This window comes from Phyllostomus hastatus, unplaced genomic scaffold (assembly GCF_019186645.2).
Source record: "Phyllostomus hastatus isolate PE091 unplaced genomic scaffold, TTU_PhHast_1.1 phas_contig_113, whole genome shotgun sequence".
NCBI lineage: Eukaryota > Metazoa > Chordata > Mammalia > Chiroptera > Phyllostomidae > Phyllostomus > Phyllostomus hastatus.
The window spans coordinates 10,134,863-10,157,290 of NW_025333530.1; the positions used below are offsets into that span (position 1 = coordinate 10,134,863).

At 46.6% G+C, this 22,428-nt stretch overlaps 1 protein-coding gene across 3 annotated transcripts in view; it reads left to right on the plus strand.

The window, feature by feature from the left end:
* Positions 1-22,428, plus strand: part of ZBTB16 (zinc finger and BTB domain containing 16) — a 189,948-nt gene that overhangs the window by 74,611 nt on the left and 92,909 nt on the right. For all 3 annotated transcript variants that reach the window (XM_045836960.1, XM_045836968.1, XM_045836975.1), the window contains exon 3: positions 18,254-18,351. In XM_045836960.1, coding sequence (XP_045692916.1) covers positions 18,254-18,351 — 98 coding nt within the window. The remainder of the gene's footprint in view (positions 1-18,253; positions 18,352-22,428) is intronic.

The following is a 22,428-nucleotide window of genomic DNA, read 5'->3' on the forward strand; positions in this document are numbered from 1 at the left end:
CATTGAAGTCTGTTCTCTCATCTCTCTACCAAAAGAGAAACTAAACTTCATTGTCATGATTAAGGTCACAGCCAATAGCTAGTTACAGAAGCCATTGCCCCTTCTCTCACACTCACTGCTCCCTCTCTCCAAGTTCTCCTGGCCTCTCTAAGATGCAAGTACCTTGGGAAGAAAAGGGAGTGGGGAGTAAATGAGAAAGATGAAAAGGTTGCCCTTGGTACTTTCTATATCTTAGCCTCACTGGAGAAGGAACTTGACCACGTACTCATTGGGTACACCGAAGTGACACAATGTGGATGTTCAGATGGCAGTTTCTATGACTAGACCTGAGGATTCCAGACCACGACACTTCCTAGTCTGTTTGTAGAGAGAGGCCTAGAAGCTTCCAGCAAAATAATTAGTGCATGAATTAGATTGTGTTTTTTGGAAGGGAGATGGAGTTCCCTGCCCACTCTGCTTCAGTTTATTTCGTTAAGGTTGACCATGTCCCTGTCTTTGGGCAGAGAGTATAAGGATGGATTCTGTAGCGAAACCAATGCATCAGCAGCAATGAAGAACCCCTCTGCTGTCTCCCTGTCCCCTAATGAGTGGTATAGAGTTGGAAAAAGGCCCTGACTGGCTACCCTGAGCATATTATCCTATTTTGGTGATGAGGGTGGGGAGCCCCATGTTCTACACAGGTCGGAGGGGACATGCAGGTGAGCACTGCTCTCTTGGCTGGCTCAGGAAGAAGGTGGCAAGTGAGAAGTGGCCTATCAGAGACCAGGATGAAAGAGTGCCTGGGAGCTGTTGACAAGCCCACATATCAGCCCTCTGTTTCCAAGCTGGAAGGGAAAGTAGGTGGCATAGGACAGGAGAGGACTCTTAGAGCTGAAACTGAAAGAGTGGCTAGAATGGGTATTTCCAGCTTGATAGACAGGATTTTACAGTGGAGCCAGGAGAGGATAGAAGAGCCACGGAGGGATGCCTGGGGTTTGGAGATGGGTGTGGTGTTCCCAGAAAGCAGTAAACCTTGGATAGGAAGGGGCTATTTTCTGCTTTGTTGCTTGGGGTCTAAATTCAAAACTTTTAGCATTGTTTATCTTGAGTTTAGCCTGCTTGTCCCTTGTTCTTGTTATGTGTTACTAGCTTACACTGGTTTTTAATCTTTTACATGCACATGTCTTGTGTTTCCTACTAAGTTTTAAGGTCCTTGAGAGTATATCCTGTGCATTACAACTCTTTGAACCGTTTCACACTGGCTAACACTGTGACTTGCATTGAGTAGGTAGTAACCATTTGTCGACTTTGAATGAATGGAATGGTCGTTCCCTGTTCCCTTCCTTTTAGGGGAGCTGCTCCTCACCTGCCCCCTCCCTCCAGTTTTCTATTTCAGAAGGAGGTTGGCACTAGCCTCTTCCTCCTCCAGAGGTGATTTTGTGAATATTTATAAGATGAAACTCATGGGATGAAAATGGACACGTGGGATGCAGATGGACACATGGGAACGAGGGGTCACTGGAACGTGGAGACCAGACTTCTGCAGAGTAAGGGAGACCTTCTTCAGGCTGTCACTTTGATTTGTGGATTTCCGGTTGCTCGTTGGTCAGCCTGATCCTCCGTCCTGAAGGGGGAAGGGGCTGCTGTAATACCCTGGCAGTTCACGACTTCCCCTTTGCCTCCAGTTTTTATATTTATCGTTCTTCCTTCCTTCCTGCTCCTCTCCAGCGCACCTTCGCTTGCCAGCTCTGCCAGTTTATTCAGTGGGATTGCTTCAGCTTTATTTGGAAACTGGAAGCCTCATTTTACTATAATAGTTCCTCAATGATTTTCTAAATTAAACCCGTATACTTCATCTGCTCCCCCACTTTTTAGATATTAAATATCTCTAAGACACTTTCTTTTCCCTCCTTGTTTCTCAGAGCCCAGCAGTTTGCTCAGCCAGATGGTGATGGATGGGATGTGTTGTGGGTATGTGTCTGCTCCTCCACCTGTATGTAAGAAGGAGATTCTTGGGGAGGGTGCTAGTGTCTGTCCAGCATTTCATTGCCTTGTTGGCATCCAGCAATGAGGTGAGACAGAGCACCTGGCAAATGACCTGACACAGAGTGGGTGGCAGGAAGGCCCCATCACCCTGATATGCCTGTGTGGAATCCACTTGTCTGTGAATGGAGGCTGTGGTGGAAGTCAGTCAGAGAGCAAGTGTCTGGCCCACCTCCAAGACCAGCTGTTCTGTAGTACCATATGTCATGTAGGAAGGGTAGGCATCGAGGGCTTTTAGAGCATGTCAGCCCTCTGCTCTTGAACCACCACAATCCTTGTGTCCCTTCTCTCTGTCCCAAACCTGTGATGGCCCCTCTGTGCCTGCTTTTCTCCCCTACTAGTGTTCTGGTCTGAAATCACTTCACATTACTCCCCAATCCTCACCTCAGTCCCAGCCCCCTCGTCTCTGAGCTGGCTGCCCTCGCTCAGGAAGGATACTCTTCTTGTGCCTCTTTTGCTGTCATCTGAAGTGTCTTCTCTTCTTTCCCTGTGACATCCTTGGTGTCTTCTGAGCACAGCCCTGAGTTTACTTCCTCAGGGAGGCCTCTGAGGTTTGGTCCCCACTGACTCTAGGTGTGCTGGTGAGAGGCAAGCCAGCATTTGAGCATATGAATAAGAACTGGTTTATATGATTTTGTGTTCTGTCCTCTCTCTTCAACTAGATGGTAAGATTCAAGGGACAGGCTGTTGTCCTCTGCTTTTGTTGTATATTTCATTTTGCCAAGTCAGTATGTAATTGATTCTCAATTGGTCCAAGCTCTTGAGAGAGAAAGGGGAGCTGGCTACCCCTGTTCTCCAACTGTCCCAGCTCCAGATGACCAAGGAGAGGAAGTAATGCAGTGTAGGACCTCCACTTCATGTTCTTGTTGTCCTCTGTGCTCTCATCAGTGGACGATGGCTTATTTCATTAGACAGATGTTGCTGTCAGGCAGCACACAGAAATGCATCACTTCTGAGTTCCCTGCCATAGTGGCTTGTACACCATGGAGCCAGGCACCTATGCTGGGCAACAGATCAGATAGGTGGTCTCTTTCAATCTCTCTCTTCTCATACCTTCTTGAGGAACATAAATGTCTTACAGGTGCATGGCAAGGATCTTGCATTGGCATTTTGTTCTGTGAGACTGACCTAACTACTGTCTTTGGAAATGTCCTCATTCTCAGTGCAGAATTTAGACACTTCTCTCCATCCGTCTCCTTCCATGGTCCCTGCCCACATGGAGCCTTGCACTCCCAGACAGCTCCATTGTTCCAAGGAGGATTTGGGTGCTGCTCAATGACAGCAGTGCTGAGATCAAAGTTAGCCTCTGTTTTAGCCCATTCTGAGACCTCTGCATACTTATTCCACCCAGATTTCCACCTGACCCTTCTGGATAAATCAGGCCAATCTCCCAGTCTTCTAAAGGCTTGTGCAGGATGACTTGCTCGTCCCAGCAGCAAATCTTGGCTTCTGTGATGCCTCCATCACCTGGAACTCTTTCCCTTATCTAAGACCTTTCCATTTGTGTTATCCCCTAACATGAGTAGAATAGATATAGCCCTTCAGAGCTTACAAAACTCTTGAAAGGGCCGGCTCAGTCTCACTGTGTCTGCAGACTATCTACCTCGATTCTTTGTTGACATTTGCCACACTACCACATCCTCCTTTCGGGATTCTTTCTCTGTCTGTTTCTCACTAGCTAGGTTATAAACTGGCCAAGGGACAAGGGTTTGTCTTTCTTTTTCTGCAGCCTTATTTCAGCTAATGTTTATTTAACACATTATGTTCTCAACACTGCTGCCTTTTTATGTGCACAATCTCATTTTCTACCCTCTGGGAGAACAATGTTATTATCCCACTTGATAGATGAGAAAACTGAGATTTAGATAACCCCAGCCTCATAAGGCTAGTAAATTGTAACCTAGAATTTGCAATCAGGGCTGGCATCAGAGCTTGAGTTCTTAAACTTTTTCCTCTACTCAGTTTGGATCAGGCTCTGCCACCTACAAGCTTTATGACCTTGGGCAAGTTGTTTACTTCTTTGTACTTCAGTTCCTTCCTCAGCAAAACGGAAATAACAATAACTGCGTTATAGGGTTGTTCCGAGGATTGGATGAGATAATGCGTGAAAATGCAAAATTACTGCCTGGTGCATGGTAAGTGCTCAGGCATGTCTTTGTACACATTTGTTCTTCTAATTCTTCCTCATTCTCAGTATCACCTTAATATTGTTGTTTGCATTACTATTAGTATCTCTGTGTCTCTGGCATCATCTTAACACCTAAACCAATGTTATACACAGGGTTTGTGATCAGGAAATGCCTAATTAATGAAGGAGCAGGCACTTGAGTTTGCAGAGGTGATCTAGGGACAGATACTTGGTATGATGTTGTCTTAGTGGCAGTTGCTGACTAAGACCTTTCCTTTGCCAGTATGGAGTCTAGGCAGGTTCTTGCACTGGTGGTTGTTGGGGTGGTTGGGGCGTGATGACACTGCAGTCAAGAACCTTCCTGTAGCCTAAAAACTTTTTTTCCTTCCTTCCCACCTCTTTACCCAGTAGCTCTGAGCCCTGCCAAGTCTGTGCAGAAGCCTTGAAATGACAAAGTACCCTTTAGTTAATTGCACAACGGATTGCCTAGAGTTAAAAGTTCTGATTTATATGACTATAGCTCTAACTGCTCAATAACACAGGCCTGTAATCTACTTTCATTTCAAACAGAACGGTGATTTATAGGGCAGCATGCCGCTTTAGCTCAGAAATGAGGTGTTCAACATATGCTCTGTTGACATAAATTTGGAATTTATCGCTGTTGTCAAAACTGCCTGTTGGACAAAGGTGGGTATTAAGGCAATAAATGGCTCTGAATAGTTTTCTGTCACATTTCCTAACCATTGTATTTAGTCTGTTTGAGGAGAAAATATATACTTAAAAGTAATCAAATGTCCAAAATCCATGCATCTTGTTTTGAATGGTGAGAAGGGAGGGGGCAGAGAGGATGGAAGACTTGCGGAGAGCTGGGGGTGGGCTGGGGGTGGCGTCCAGGAGAAAGCTTTTCATGAAGTTATGACCCATTTTAAAAAGATTCCACTTTGCTTCCTCTCCCCCATCCCCATTAGGAGGTGGGCTTTCCTTTCTCATTTACTAAGAAGGGGAGGAAAATGAAAGCTCATTAAATAAAAATAGTAAAGGACATTTTTATGTGTGGGCTTAGAGCCAGCAATGTCAGGGAGGAGTAAGTGAGTGTGGCTGTGAGGGAGGCAGGACAGGATTTTGTTTATGGGGAAATAAAGCCACTGGCCTTGTCCGTTTCTATATGGCCTCCAGTGTGGACTTGCTTGTAGGTTCTGAGGGTCCTGTGGCCACATGAACCTTTGGCTGCCTGAGGAGGGTGAGGAGCAGCTGGATACCAGGGTCTGTGCAAGATGCTGTATGGCCCTCACTCAGCAGTATTGCCCAGAAGCACGCACCAGTGTACTCACCCCAAACATGTCTTGAGAGCCCCCACTGATGGCATGGCCTTTGCTAGGCTTGCAAATACAGAGAAATGAGGCAACACCATGTCTTCAGGTAGTTTTCCACTGAGTTGAAGAGCCAGACAAGCAAGCAGATGCAGCCCCAGTGCCATTGGCACAGCTGCAGACACACACCACAGGGCCAAAATGGACAGCTTTGGGAGTGGAGGGACCAGGGGAGGCCTCTGGTGATAATATTAACTCTCCTGACTGGTGAAATGTTCCTTTGTGGGCGTTAGGTCCCTTCAGAGAGAATACAGGAAAAATACACTACTGATAGGGTTTTTAAATTTATTTTATTATTATTTTTTTAAATTCTTACCTGAGGACATTTTTTTTCATTGCTTTGAGAGAGAGAGAAGCATCTATGTGAGAGAGAGACATCGATTGTCTGCCTTCTCACATGTGCCCCAACTGGGATTTAGATTTCATCAAACATGAAATCTAGGTATGTGCCATGAACAGGAATTGAACCCATGACTTTTTAGTGTACGGGACACCACTTCAACTGATTGAGCCACCTGGTCAGGGCCTGCTGGCTTTTTAAAAACATGTGCGATGTTATGGTGAAGTGACCACTGATGTGTGTGTCAGTTTGGTTTTCTGTGTCGTGTATTTAAGAGTGAGGCCAGGTCCCTGTGCACCGAGGCTGCCACCTCTGTTCTCACGTGCATCAGTTCCATGCTGTGGACTGGCCATTGCATCCCCTGGGGGCACAGGCACCAGGCAGGTGGCACAGAGGATGTAACGAAAACAGTCAAAGTCAAGGTTAAGAACCTCCTTTTTTCCCTCTGTCCATCCTTTGTTTTGAGGTAACATAGCTTGTGGTGTGTGTGTGTGTGTCTGTGAGATGAAAAGTCCAAGCACATCCAGAGAGCCGCCTGGGCCTTGGCCGGGCTGGGCCCTGAGTAGCTGGCATTATGCATTTTGTGCACGCTGGCTCGGCAGGCTTACAAGTTAGGGGCTGGTGGAGCGTGCAGGCTGCCTGGTCCTCCTTCCCATGAAAACCAGGCCCAGCAGGGGGAGAGGATGCGTATTTGTTGCTTTTATTTTATTTTTTCTTTTATCTCCATGCCCACACTCTTGGAGCCTCTCGGCATTGATAAATGTATGCTCTCACCAAACACATGCACAGTGTCCCTCTTTCTCTTGCCCGCCTGCATGCCACACACACACAAACAAACACATGCACCCAGTCCCGAGTACACCGGGTGTGGACACCAATTGTAAGTGTCTTCTGTGTGGCTCTCCCTCCCTTTGCCACCAGCCCCTCTCCTTTTCAAAGCTCCCCGTTGGGAAAACTCATAATTTTTACACCACACAGTCTTGACTGGCCATTGCTGGAATTACTGTCTCTTTGAAGTGCTTTCTGCTGGGGCATTTACAGGCTGTTTTAATTACCTGCAGCTTGCGAGGGGCCTTGCTCTGTCCCAGCCTTTGTTTGTTTGTTCTTTGCACGGAGTCTGTGCTGAAAGGAATACTGTGGTCTTCTTATACAAAGAAAGAAAAGGGGGGAAGAAGTTTGGGGAACCCATCACAGAGCTCTTCTTGCAGCCTGCTGCGACACCCTGCCCACTCGAACAAGCTCAGGAAGAGAAGCCAGCCTTGCTCTCGGCTGGCCCATGTTCTCAGCTCCATGGGTCCCTCTCTTAGGGTTTGCCAGGAATATTTTTGTGTGTGTGTTTTATTTTAAGCATTATTAAATATACTTTCAAACCTTCCATAGTAGATAGCAGGGCTGTCAAAGAGAGCTCCCCTCATTGCTGACCAAATCAAAGTCAGTGGCACTTAAACTGAGATCCTGCTTATATTTTTCCAACCCAATCTATTTAAGGAATGTATGTGATTAAATTACTGGGTCTGGACATGTGGTGGAGGGAGAGGTTTGAAATCACATGTGAAGGTAGTGTCCACTTTGAGCTGCCTGGTATTTTACTTTCCTGTGTTCATTTTTCATTTGATTCTCTGCCTAGAATGAACTAAATATAAATAGCTTTCTTTGGGGTTTCTGTTAAACATGAGTGTGGCATGTCATGTCTACAGATGAAGATGCCAGTTTATCAGAGGAGCCAAGAAATTTATCCCCTTCTCTGTGGGCAGCAGAATCTTCATTCATTTATTCATTTAGTTCAAAAATGTATTGAGCAATCAGAACCGTCATACATTGCTGATGGGAATGTAAAAGGGTGCAGCCACCTCAGAGAACAGGATGGCAGTTTCTTAAAAGGTTAAATATAGAGTTACTATTGACCCAGCAACTGCCCAGGGGATGTGGAAACATATGTCCACAGATAAAACTTGTATACAAATGGTTATAGCCACATTATTCATATTGCCAAAAGGTGGAAACAACCACATGTTCATTGACTGATGAGTGGATAAATTAAATATGGTATATACCCATGCAATGGAATATTATTTCATAATAAAAAGGAATGAAGTACTGATACAAGTTACAACATGGATAAATCTGGAAAACATTATGTTAAGTGAAAGAAGGCAAACACAAAAGACCACATACTGTATGACTGCATTTATATGCAATATTCAGAACAGGCAAACCCAGAGAGGGAGATAGACGAGTGGTTGTCAGAGAGTGGTATAGGTATGGGGGTGATGAAAATGTTCTGGCGTCAGATGGTTACACAGCTCTGTGAAAACACTAAAGACCACAGAATGGTACGTTTTAAAAGGCTGACTTTCATTATATGGATAATACCTCAATCAACCTGTTACTTAAAAATGTGTATTGAATGCCTACTCTACACCAGGCACTGTTCCAGACTCTGAGGATGTAGCAGATGGTTTCTACCTTCATGTAGATTATGGTCTAGGAGAGATAAAGAATACTAGTAATATGTGTGTGTGTATACACATACATATATAAAAATTGTGTTAAGTATTAGAAAGGAAATCAATAAAATGCAGTAAAGGAGAATAGTGTTGATATACAACCTACTTAAGTAGACTGCAGTTCAAGTTCAGTCTTAGTTTCCCAGAACCTGGCACACAGTAGGGGCTTAACAGGTAGAGAGTAAATAGCAGTAGGAGACAAGGCAGTAAGCCTTCCCTGTAGGAGGTTGTAAAGTCCTTCAGAGACCCAGTCTAGCTGTGGACACCAGGTGCCATCATTCGGCCTACCTGTCTTCCGGGCTCTTCTGTTTTTGCTTCTGTCTGATTAGGATCAGGGGAATCCCAGGTGTGCTCTCCCTGTCTCTCGGTATACCCCTTCTTGCTGGTGGTTTTCCTGCTACTTTCAGGAGGCATCTCTGCGAGGACGTTTATGAGCAGGGTGGATAGTCTCTCCTCAGGTGGGTAAATGTGAATGTGGATCCCGAGGTGAGAAATCTGAAGGCTTCCACCTGCTAACTTGGGGCAGTAAATCCATTAGTCTCAGTTTTCCTTATCCACAGAATGGGGACAGCTCTCTCTTCCTCAGCCCAGGGTGGTTGAGATGATCCTTAGGAGGCACTTTCAGAGTTACATGCGACAGATATAGAAATGTTAGCATTATTATTATGAAGTCTCAATTAACTAGATTTATTTGCTTTTTACAATTTTTGATAGAAGAAAAAGAACCGTCAGTGGAATCGCTATGTATTTGGTTTTTGCCCTTTCCTTTCATTAAAATGGCAACTTTCACAATGTGATTTGGTGTCCGACAGGTTAATCTGCCCAGTCTTTTATTCTGTGTTCACGACTAATGTTTAGAATGATGACCCTACAGCTCAGAATCCTCATAGAAAAGTAATTTAATTTTCAGTGTACTAAGGCAGAAAAAAATGAGGCAATATGCATTACGAAGGTTTTCAAAGGGTTTAATTCCAGAGGAACTTTCTTCTTAGGTCCTTAATAAGCCTTAGTTATTTTCAGCAGTCTCCGAGCATCCACGGCTGGTCTGTGGGATGTGAAGGTAGCATTTTGGCTTCCTGGCTAAAGTGTGAACATGCAAAAATGAGCCTGATAACCAAGAGACAATGTTTCCTCCTCACACCCAGGCAAAAGAGGAAGATAAAGGAGGAATCTGTAGCTTTTTGAAACCTGTTTTCTCAGAAGTTAGCTATGTGTGCTCATTTAATGCCTCATATGGGTGTGAGAGAGAAAACCCAAAAACCCTATTCCTGCATAACTGTAGTTCATTTCCCTTATAGGGAGGGCCTTTTAATATCTGGAGAGAATATTTTGGGTTTATTTTTTTGTTTCCCTTGGGCTGACATCATCAAACATGCATCATGGTGCCCTGCTTTGGGTTTGGCAAAAGCTCTGAGAAGCTATACATCTTAAGGCATTTTACTATTTTTCCTCCTCCCCTTTCTCAAAGCACAACCTTTCTGGTTTCTTTAGAAAAGAAAAAGAAAGAAAACTACAAAAGTGTGTATTGATCCCTTTCCCTCAGATCTTAACTGCCCAGGCTGTAATACCTTGCTTACATCTGCCAGGTTTTTGTGCAGTTTTGCAACATCTCCTTAATCCAGTAAGCATAAATAGAACGTTTCAATCATATTTGGCTACCAGGAACTTCACAGATAAGCACGCTAAAACCTTGTTGAAAGAGACTGTATGAGATTGTTTGCGATAAGATCATCCTAAAGCCTAGCACACAAATGAAAAACTTTTGTTCTTGGTGAAATTTGTTGATAGAGATATTTCAAATAAATGACTTAGGAGAACTCAGTATTTTAAAACAAAGGACCTGTTACGTAACAGCCAGAAGCCCAGGCCTCCTGGTGCTCAGCAGCCGTGAAGACCCTTCTCCGAGCAGTTGCTGCGGGGAGATTAGAATGCCCCTTTGTCATTTCTGACACCGTATTTGAACACTCTCAACAGCCTTATCTGAAGGCACTGTACTCGGTGCGGTTATGGCTGCGGGGAATGCCATTGTCCTTCCTCATATTTTCAAAGCTCAGGACAGCTCCTTACACTCTCCAGTCAGCACCAGGTTGGGCTTGATCCCAGGCCAAGGCAGGATGCCTGGCTTTCTTTCTGAGAACCCCGTAGAGCCCCTTGCTTTTGGACAATAGGGACAACTCTTCTTGCATTGGGGTGTGTGTGTGTGTGTGTGTGTGTGTTGTGTTGTGTTTTTTTTACCCCTACATTTTCCTCTTTGAATTCCTTTTCATGTTTGCTTATTCATTCAACAAAAATGCACTGAATCCCTCCTCTTTCCTGGGGTCAATGACAGAAGTCAAGGGGAGGACTCCGGTTAATGCTTCCTTCATGAAGGAGGCTGTCGTCCGGCTAGCACAGGCCCATGTCAGCCCCACAGCCTTTCTGTCTCATATGGACCCAATTGGAAGGGACCTAAGAAATCATCTAACTCAACTCTTGTGTTGTAGCAAAGGTGTGAAGTGAGAGAGAGTGAGTGATTTCACCAAGGTCAGTGGATGGTCACTGACAGGGCTGGAGTGAAAACCAAGTCACCTGCCCTCGGTCCACTATGCCAGTTAGGGCACCATATCTTTAATGTAGATGAGCCTTGAGAAAATGTGCCTTCTTTGGTTTTCTTTTCCCCTCCTTTAAAAGGGTCCAAAACCAGCAAATGGCCACCATCTTCCACAGCTCCACTGGTCTGCGCCCAGCAGAGGGGCACTTGCTGTGTCTACCCCCCACCCATAAGCACTGCAGCACGGAAGGTGTTAACTAGCACTCTGTTAGTTCTTGGTTGCTTTTTTAATCCCATATTTGAAATCCTTGCCTTTTATTGGTATATTTACTTTATGGCATACTTAAAGAGCTGTATTAAAAAATAAATTGTGTTGTAAAAGCATTTGGTAATGCTTATTAATATTGACTAGTCAGAGAGCAATGAACTCTATTGCCAGAAGGATAATTTGTGGTAATACCAGCTAAGCACTCACAGCTTGTCAAATGACTATTTAATCTCAACATTTTAAAAAAGTGGGTAAAAGGATAATTTCCCTTATGCCTTGAGAAAATGAAAGTGACCCATTCTGTAGCCAAGATCAGAACTATCCCTCGTCTTTTCTTCTGGGCGGTGGCAGGCCTCCTCGTTGATCCCAGGCAGTCCCAGAGCAGGGTTCCGTGGTCAGGTCTCTCTCTGTCCTGGGGAGGCTGACAGTGGCTTCACCAGCAACAGCCTCTCCTGTGTCTGCTCTGTCTGCCTGCCTGTGCTGAGGGGTTGGGAGGTAGAAATAAATTCACGGTTCCTGTCCTCAAGGAGCTTCAAGTTTGGAGTAATTTGTAATTGGCTTAGTCCTGAATTGCGAACTTGATATTCCAAGAAAGTACATAAGGAGAATGACATTGGGTGTGTCTAATGTCATCGATTGCTTGGCCTCCCTCTTGTTTCAATGAAAGGTAAACAGATACTGCAGGAACCTTTTGAACTTAAGGGTCTTGGGAAAAAGAGTAAGCCCATTGCTGAAGCACATACATACGCTAGTCCCTTTTCCAGTTCTGTTTCTACTTTGAGAGGTGAGTGAGACCAGGGGAAGTTTCTCTTCCCACTGGGTTTAGGAGTCCTTAGTTGCTTTGGAGACTGAGAATATTTCGAGAGGCTGAGTGCCATGAAGGGACCCACCTCACACCATGCCTACAACATGGGGAGACAAGGCAGCAAGTCAGTGCCACTTGGCCAGGTCCCACTCAGGAGAGGGGCAGGAGGCTTGGGTGGTGACTGGGTTCCAATGGTAAGTAGAAGATCGTGGAGCATATTGGTCCCATGTGGGCAGCAGCAGCCTTTTGAGAAAAGGGGGTCATTTAGACATCAGTTTGCACCTGATTCACAGAATCTCCCGTCTTGCCCTTGCCTGGTCTGAGTACCCCCAGAAGCACTGCAGAGGTCAGGTTGATGGTCATGGGATCAGAAAGCAAAAGCCCTAGGCATCAAGGTGACTTCTGCATGTGGAACAGCTCAGACCAAGGAGTTGGAAGTACCTACGGGCCCACAGGGGCCAGAGCTGAATGTTGGTTTGGGGGATGGGGTCTGTTAAGTTGAGAACAAGGAGAACATCACTTTATCACAGCCCTTATAGGATGGATTCTCTAGTTTATTTTTTCTCATTCAAAGGTAGGTGGTCCAGCTATGGAGTCTCCCCGACCTCACTTGTCCCAGTGACAGATCCTAGTTCTCAGCGCTGGTCTGCCAGCAGAGCTCCCAGGTCAGACAACTTGAACTCCCAGGAAGAGACTGAGGGAGTGCAGCCCTTAGGCTGCTGGAATAGAATTTCCTCTCTAAATGTTTCCTGACTATTGATCTGCTTGGACGATGTTTGTCTCTGAGCAGAGGAACTTAGGAAGAACTAGAACTTTGATGGTACTGAGCTTTGAACCCCTCCCTCTCAGGCACGCAGTCCTGCTGCCCTTCTCTTAGCATTGTCCTCTTTGTCCTTGGCTGCGTGTAACAAGAGGTCCCTGGTCCCTTAGGGAACAGCTGATGGTCAGCTGTGCCTGGAGCCTGAAGGTAGGGGAAATGGGTCTCCCCTTGCTCCTGCTTTCTCTGCTGTTGTGTTCCAGATGGCCTGAGGGAGATGAAGGCTGATCCTGAGGGATGAGAGATTGGTCTGAGGCTCAGACTTCGTGCAGCGATGAAAGAGCCATTGGCTTTCTTGTATGGACTTAGGGAGCCAGAGGACAAGGCCCAGAACTGGTTGGAGGCTGCCCGTGAATCAGCTTTTGTAGTTGGAATATTATTAGGTTGAGAGGAGGGATGGCCTAGACCCCCACCATAGACAGAGGAACTTCTTTAAGGAAAAAAAGGAAAAATAAACATTATGCTATATATAATGCCTTGCCATTATGTCCTGCTATTATATCATTTACAGGCTAAGGTAGATGAACTTTTAACATTTTCGGACTCACAGTAGTACAAAAAGGGTTTGGATGAACGTGTACTTGCTGGCCTTGGTGAGAATTGTGGTTGAGAATCTGTGAGAAAGAATGAGTCTCTCTCTGTTGCTGTTTGTTAAAAGGTTTAGATTTACTTAGCCTTAATTTCTAATAATGATTCTGTTTTCTTGAGCAAATAGCTAGAAACCTGTTAGAGGTTATTTTTTTTTCTTTGTCTTTTTGGACAGAAATGAAAATGTGTTCAATTCAAGGTGAGTTTACCCAGTGGGCCAGGTGTCATCTGTAGTGGGGCGGAGCTAGGGGTGGGTGAGTTCTTGGGCCTGCTTCCCAAATATGGGCGGCCTGAAGTCTGTGGGGGCGATCGTTCCTCTGCTGAGCACGAGTGGAGGTGCGTGGGCCATGCTTGAACTGGGTCACTTTCAAAACTGTGTTCAGCAATGTTGCTTCTTCTCAGAGGAGAGAGTGTGAAAACCAAGGCAGTGTTCGGCAAGGTGCAAAAATGTCCCCCGCCTCCTTCTTCCTTAGTGGCATCAGGTGGCCAGGAGCAGTTAAACCATGTGAAAAGACAGGACCAACCTGGGAGAAGAGGAGTGTATGCAGCAAGAAGAAAGGAGGTGGCCAAATTTCCATTTTAGTTAAAATGCTTGGCTGTTGCCTAAGGTGGTAGTGGTGGTGGAGGTTGTGGTCTCATACAGACATGAGCTCATATAAATGTGTACTTTACTCCCCAAACCAGCTGGAATTCTATTTCCACATTGGCCATTCTGCAGACTGTGCCATAGAGAGTCTGTTGGTCACCAAGTGCCTGAATGCACTCAAATTCTTTTCCTATTAATTACAAGAAGGCGCTACTTTTTCACATTCTTCCCTTGGTGTCTGAACAGTAATTAAAGATATGGGCTGACCAGTATTGGGTTCTGTTGAACTACCAGGCCTGTGAGGTGCTCCCTTTTGCTCTTCCAAACTTTGTGCTTTGCCCTGGTCTCTCTGCAGTGGGAGGGACCTTTGTTCTTGTACTCCTGTGGGGTCACATGGATGCCTGTTTTAACCTGTGCAGGGCACTGAGTTAGTGGGTCAGGTGCAGGCCAGTGTCCTTATCCTAAGCATTGAATAAGATAGGACACCTGTGTCTCTGAAGGCTGGGTAGGGCATTGCACCAGAAGAGAGCTTGGTGAAGAGTTCTGGAAGATTCTTTAACTGAAAGAGAGACCACAAGTGAGAAAAGGAGGAGACTCATATTATGTGTATTAGAATGTTTTTAAATGAATAGATTTCTCAGATCAGATGCTGATTTTTGCTTGGGTTATCCTAACTTGATTGTGTGGTGTTGTGGGACATCACCCAAGTGGAAATGTGGCTCAGGGGGAATAAATAGTGCTCCTAAGGAATTCCTTGGAGGCCAGGTACAAGGATAAGGGTAAGACTTTAAAAAAAGATTTTATTTATTTATTTTTAGAGAGAGGGGAAGGGAGGGAGAAAGCTAGGGAGAGAAACATCGATTGGTTGTTGCTCATATGCACCCAGACTGGGGACTGAACCTGCAACCCAGGCATGTGCCCTGACTGGTAATTGAACGCCGGTGCAGCCTTTCACTTTGTGGGACGATGCCCAACCAACTGAGCTGCACTAGTCAGGGCTATATGGGTAAGACTTTTCAATAATAAAATTTTGGCTCCAGACAGGGCCAAAACCTTAGATATCACCCCCATCACTTTACAGGTGAAAAAAGGTGGAGATATTGTGACAGTATAATTTGTCCAAGGTCATAAAGTAAATTAATGGCCGAGTCAGGATAAGGATCCAGGTCTTCTGGCTGCTCACCCAGCATCCTCCCCTGCACCCTACCACCTCTGTAGCAGAGGGCTAGGGTACGCCACCTTTCACACCACACCAGTGGAGTTGGCCAAGAAAGACACTTTCACTAATTGCCAGGCAAATCATTCTCATGTAGGAAAAATACAGAGAGGTTACTCAGAAAGTGTTCATTTAGGAGAAAACTTAATGTGCAATCTGTAGGGAGAAGGGATGGGAGTCCCAGGGCAAGTTGGGGATGTTAATCCTGGTGGTGGCTGCTGGACCCAGAAGACTGGTCACTCCATAGTCCTTTTGGAAAACAAATCTGAATGGGTGTTTGTCCCCCTGTTCCTTCTGACAGTCACCTCCTGAGAAGTAGGCACCCCTGGGAGTTAAGAAATCACTAGTGAAGAAAAGGATGAAAATAAATAAGACTGAAACTCACACACTACCAGCCACCTGCTGTGACCATGAATGTGGGCAAGAGTTTCACTTGCTGAACAACCTGTGAATAGAGCTTTGCCACTCCTGGACCATCTAACAGAAAAGCAAATATCAGTCATGCCTGGCAAGTGACAGGAATATTCAGCTGTTATGCATGTGCATGCTCATGTGCATTCACACACACTCACATGCCTGGGTACGTAGTCTCTGTCCTCTTGACCACGGTTTCACCTTCCATGGTTTCGGTTGCCTGCAGTCAACCATGGTTGGAAAATACCAAGTTTTCCCAACCATTGACATCGCCTGCTCCTGACATCCAGCTGCTGACATTGTCAACAGCTGGATGGTCCAGACCATCTAATGCAGATGATCCTCCTTCTAACCTATCTTCAGAAGGCCAGTAGTAGCCTAACGCTATGTCACATGTGATCTCACTTCATCTTATCATATAGGGACTGTGTCATCTCATGCCATCCTGAGAAGAAGGGTGAGTGTAGTACAGTAAGCTATTTTGGAAGAGGGAGACCACATTAGCATAATTGTTGTTATAGTATATTGTTATAATTGTTCTATTTTATCATTAGTTCTTAGTTCGTTTGCCTAATTTATAAATTAAACTTTATTATTGGTAGGTAGGTATGTCTAAGAAAAAACATAGTACATATATAGGGTTTGGTGCTACTTGGAGTTTCAGTCATCCGCTGGAACGTGTCCCTGATGGATAAGGGGGCCTCTGTGTTTAAAAACACGGTTTGCCCAGACTGCTGTTAAGACATGTCCGAGTGCCTAGCATTGTGAAATACATTTAGAGTTAAGAATGTTCAGTTAAAATGTTCTGTACTGTTACTATTTCTCAATTGGATTGGATCATCCGTGGCCAGGAGTAAGATAACATGGGGGTGGGGTGCACTGTGGTATCGAGGACGAGGGTGTGTGTTTGTGTGATTGAGAAATCATTTGTTGTCTTTGGCAAGGAGGTAAAGGGAAAGCTAGCAAACAAAACCGTGATTGAGAAAGAGCTCTACTTTGGGGACCGGGTGTGACGGCTCTCAGAGGCCATGCACATCGGACACCATATGCTGTCTTCAGGCCGCTGTGGCCCAGAGACTGAAGAGCTGAGGAAGCCCACCTGTGGGCCTGCATGATTTTCACACACTGCTGGGTCCTCGTTGTGGGGCTTTGAAGGTGGTGGCAGTGGGTGGCTTAGTTTAGTTGTCATGACCTGGGCACTAAGGCCTGGACCTGGGTGCTGCTGGCTTCAGTGTGTAATACTCCCTCTTGCCTCCCGTGTTTATCTATCAATAGCAGCTGCTCTCCAAACTTTTACTGTGGTCCTAACACATCAACATTCTGATTGCAATAGAATGTTGTCTGGAAGGGAGGCTTGTATGTCTTCTGCCTGCCCCACCATTCTTGGCTCCTGCCCTTGGCTGCCATTGCCCAGCTGTTCCTCAGGCCAAGTGCCTTGGAGGTGGTGGGTGAGGTGCAGAGGTGGGTAGTGGTGGATGGTGGACGTGGCAGAGGCATGTAAGGACCTGAGAACAGGAGTGTGGGTGGGAGGAGAGTCAGTGCTCCGGGCCAGGTGGCCCACATGCCAGCCAGCCGCTTAGAGCCTCGGCCATGTGCACTTGACCCTCCTCTCAGTGCTCAGCTCCCCACTGGAGCCACCTGCTTCCCTGCACTTACTGGCTCCATTGCTGGCTCCTGACCGAGCAGTGGGGTCTGGTGGGAAAGGCCCTGGGTTTGGGGGTTAGGGGGTCAGAGCATTGTTGTAGGCTGGACCCATGGTTACTTGTGAATAGGGCCTCTGTCTTCCTGGGGTGATCATCTGTGCCCAACCCTCTTCTCAGAGTTGCAGTGATGGTAAAGTGAGGTAATGTGTGTGAAAGTACCTGGGAAAACCAAAAATTACTACTACCACCTTTCACTTAGAGAATATGACCTGGTTTCCTGAAGCCTTTCTTTCTATTAAGGCTCACCCTGCAGCAAGAAATAGAGGGAAGGCGTCTATTTCTTAGCTGGGCCTTAGGGGAAGGGTGTGTGTGTTGGGGAGTCACTGTGGTTCTGAGAAGCCCAGAGAGAGACACGTCTTGTGTCTATGAAGACATCAGTTCATTCATAAGCTTATTCAATGGCTGCTAGTTACCACTAGAGTGGGATCTAAGGATATGAGAGTAAAGACACAGGTACAGCCCTCCTGCACCCAGAGGTCTCTTGGGGGGGCCAGGTGTGTGCACAGACACAGTATGTGGGGGTCTTGCTGTGACTGAGCTAAGCAGAGGCCCAGTGGCCTCTGTGTACGATTTTTGCTGGTCTGACTGGGAGCATTATGTCTCTCTGACAGTCCTGCTTCTTCCTTCCTCCCTCTGAAATTGGATCTGATTTTTGTTTTTGTTGTTTTTTGTTTTTTGGTATGTGTGCCAGGGAGTGAAGCATTAGGAGATGCCCTGGTCTTCTCACTCCTGGAAAAGACCAGGAATAGATGCTTCTTGGGCAGGGGTCTGTAGGAAAAAGGGGTGCTCTAGGCAGTCAAGGGCCCAGGACATGTTTCCATCAGTGCCCATCTCCAGCTCCCATGCCCTCCATCTCCCTTCACCAGCTGAAGGGATGGCTCCAAAACCCCCAGATAGGGGTGGGCCTGCCTTCTGTCCAGCCAGCGCAGCAGCAACTTCTGTTTTCCTTTCCCCTACAGGAAGCTGCACAGTGGAATGAAGACGTACGGGTGTGAGCTCTGCGGAAAGCGGTTCCTGGATAGTTTGCGACTGAGGATGCACTTACTGGCTCATTCAGGTAGGGAAGGACACCTTGACCAGTCCCTTTGAGCACAGACAGCCACCTTCTGCCCCCACTCGGAGCATGCGTGTCCCTGGTGCCAGCTGGGCCTTGCTCCATCTTGTCCCTCAGGTGCTCCCTCCAGGTTCAGGAAGTTAAAAGTCCATCCTGACGGTGTGATCTGACTTCTAAAGCAGACTGTGGTTTCATTAGCAAAACAACTTTGGAATTAGGTTCTTGCTCTCTAATGAATCTGACTATTGGGTTCACATTATACAGAAGCCTTTAATTAAATAGATATAGAAAGGTTGGAATACAAAGCTAGTTACACCGTGCTGTCTTTTGCAAGTTAATTTTACCCTGTTCTAGTGGGGTTGACTAGGCACTGTCGGTGTTTTTGTTCATGTTTGGGCAAAGCTGCTCTGCCCCATTAGGTATGAAAAGGGAAGAAGCTCCTGACGTGCAATGTGCCTGGATGGTCTTGATGGAAGGAAGGACACAGCAGGCCTTGTGGTGCTGCTTCAAGGCCCAGGGGTCACCTAGCTTCCATTGTAGAGCCCCTCCCTGCTTTCTGCCAGGGCCTGTGCACTATTTCTTCTTGTCCCCTTGCCCTTCAGCCTTGGCATCACATTTTGGGGGAGAAGAGAGGACTGTCTTCTTATTTGGTCTTCCTCTCCCCTCATACCAACTGTCAGTATCTGCTGGTTCTTTCCCCAGATTGCTTCCAGCATCTGGCCCTCCAGTTTTGTGTTTGTGAAATGAACATGGGCTTTGGGGTTGGGCAGGCTAAGGTTCAGCTCTTTTCTGTGATATGCGCTGTGTGACCTTGGGCAGATTTGCCTTTTGAACCCCAGTTTCTGCATTTGTAAAGTGCAGGTGTTACTAACTCATACCATTTTTTTTTTTAGTATTAGGTGACAGAATATATGTTAAAGGTATCTGTAGTTCACTCCCTGGCATACAGTTGATGTTTAATGAATGTCAGTTGCTTCTGCTTCCACCTTCCTCTCTTCACCCCAGTTTTGATGTTGTCCTCACTCCATCCACTGCCCGTGTGGTCATGTAAATGCTGCTGGGTGGTTTCTAATACGTTAGCTCAGCACTGCCTTGCTGCAGAGCAAGGGGTAGAAGTGGATCTACACTGCATTGAATGCTTGAGCTCTCTCTCTCTCCTTGGCTTTTAGGGCCCTTTCTAAAGTGCCCTAAGCCCTTCTTGCTTCTCATCCTTCTTTCCTCCAGATGCAAGGATGGGGCCTCACCAGGTGGCTGTCTGTGTTGGCATGTTCATTCCACCTGCTTGTCTTTGTGTGTTCCGTCCCTCCTTCCTGTCAGGTCTTTTCACCCCACTCCTGGCTCCACTGACCACCCTCGTCCTGTCTACCTGTCCCACATGGGCCAGCGTCCTGCACCCAGGCATTCCAGCATTCAGTGTCTTCTTGGTACTCAGGTACTGCTTTTGTTGTTTTTATTACTTGCACCGTCTATCTTCATGCTTCCCTTCAGCTTTTTATGCTGTTTAGGGTTCAGCATGGGGTTTCATGAGCTGCCTGCTAACAAGGTTTGCCAGCCCCCAACCAAGTGCAGAGTGTGGGTCTTCCATTTCATTTGTTCCCAGCTCCGGGCCCCTGTGTGGTCTCTGACTATGTGGTGTCAGACACTTGTGTGCAGGTAACACACTTTCAGTCTGCAGTTACAGCATCCTCAACCTTCCCCCCTTAGCTTAGTAAGCACCCTTTCTCCTTACTCCTCTGAGTCCAGTGCTCTGGCAGGCTCTTCTACCTCTGGGTTTGCTCTTAGTGTATGGAATAACCCTTCCCCAGTCTTCCCAGATCTTCAAGGTCCCTTCCGCAATACCATCCTTGACAGTGCCCCACCTCCATCAGGAAGCAGGCATACCTTCTGGGTGTCCATGTTTCTTTATCTGAAGTGTCTTTGGACACAATGTTTCTTCTTTGTGTCATGGTTATTTGTGGACTTGCCTTATCTCTTCTACTTGGGAGTCAGGGTTAGGAGTTTGGGCACCTTCCTCCTGACCATGTGGCTTTGAGTGAGAAATGTAAGCTGTCTGAGCCTCTGTATCCTTATCTGTCAGAAGAGAGCTTCACCCTGCCTCAGAGAAGTTGTGAGGCTCACATCAGACACTTAGCACTGTGCCTGAGACATGGTAGGTGCTCAGTCTGTGTAATGTTCCTTTCCCTCTGCTCCTCTAATCGACTGTGAGCTGCTTGGAGACAGGGTCTGGCTCCACTGTGTGCAGCACACTGCCTGGCACATCAGTGCAGTCAACAGACACTGGCTGAATGAACGAACGAATGCAGCCTGGGACACCTGTGGGTAACCTCAGGGAAACTAGTCCTTCTCCTGGTTTCTTCTGTGATGGAAACTGCTTAGACTGTGTCTCAGGAGTTCACTGGGGGACAGCCAGGAGCCCACTGGCTCTTATGGGCTGAATGCAAGTTAGCCACTGTCTCCACTGAGAAGCACACTTCAGCAGTGTTGGTGGGGCCGGTGAGGAGTGGCAGAGAAGGGAGAAGCTTCTTACACGCTTTGAGAGGCCCAGAGCCCCCACTTCAGACAAGATGAGTGACTCTGCAACACCCTCTAACTGAGCTCTACTTCAGGGTCTCCTAGGGATGCCCTGGCAGCTGTGGGAGTGGTGTCCTGGTTCCTGGGTTTTCCTTCCATGCCTGAAGTCTCATTGTGCAAATGGTCTGTCCCTCTGACATTCACTTTCCAGTGCCCTTGTAAAGGAGGATTTGGTGATGGGGACAGTGTGATGAGTCAAAACAGTGCTTTCATTCCATTCCATCTTGCAGATAGCTCATAGCCTGCTTAGAATGATATTTCTGTTCCCTGCTTTTTCTGTCTGTTGTTTCTCAGACTGCTCACCTCTGGGCTGGGATGTCTTGAAAATAAAATAGCAATAAGGGCTTGTGAGGCTAGACCACTTCCTAGATTGTCACCCCCCCCACCCCATTAAACAGCGAAGGCCTGGGGCCTCTGGAGAGACCAGGCACTGTGGGGTGTAGGGCTGGAGGGCTGGCCTGGTAGTGCCAGATCTGCTTTCAGACCCTAGCAGCACTAGCTGGACTTTACACCTTTTGCCTCCTCTTTCAGTTGCTGGATCACAGAATCGTGGGACATTTAGAGGAGAGAGGAGATGTATGAGGTTTTTTTTGCTGCTTTGCTTGGAAGGCTCCATGCAGGAAGCTGACAGTCAGCTGACAAGAAAGTCACCTAAGGGTCTTCGGTGTAGACCCATTTTGCAGAAGATCACCAAGGGCTAGAGCAGCAGTGAAGAGCCTAAAAGTAGCATTTGCACCAGAATCCTGGGGACTAGTTTTTTAAAGGGTGCAGGTTGTGGAGAAGTGAGTCTGGACCTGGTTTGGGGTCATGGTGCTACCTGCCGTCCCTTGCACAGGCACATTCCTGCTGTTGTCTCTTGTTCAGTGGAGCCAAACGGCACTCACTTCCTTGCGCCCTCCCTTGCTGGGCCTGCTAGCTGCCCCCACCCCCTCTTGGCTAGCATGGCCTGTGTTTGTTATTGTAGCGCTGGCACAGGGCCAGGCCTGGCCGGGAGCCAGCCTTGTGGGTACAGTGTGTACAGTGAGTGCTGAGCCAAGTTTGTCATCATACACGATTAATTTTTTTTTTTCTAATCTGGCAGGGGAGGGGTGAAGGAGGAGGCAAGGAGAGAGTTTCTCCCATGCTTGAGAACAGCCCACATTTAATTCTGCAGAGATGTTATTTATGAAGGATAAACCGCTCTTGCTTGTTTATCTCTCTTAGCGGTTCCTTCTTTCCATCCTCTTCTCTCCATTTCCTTACGCAAGGAAATCAGCCTGTGTGAGAGCAACAATGTGAGGTCTTATTTTCAGTGACCAGAATACTAAATTTGCACTCCTAAATCAGTTTTCATTGTGTTGAAATTGATAATTTGTTTGCTTTGTAGGAGTCTCTTCCTGGAGACCATTCTTTCTGTTTTTCTTTCTTTTTTTAAATCATTTTTTATTTTTTAAGACTCTATTGGGGGTGCCCAACCCATAGCCGCACATGGCTCAGGATGGCTGTGAATGTGGCCCAACACAAAATTGT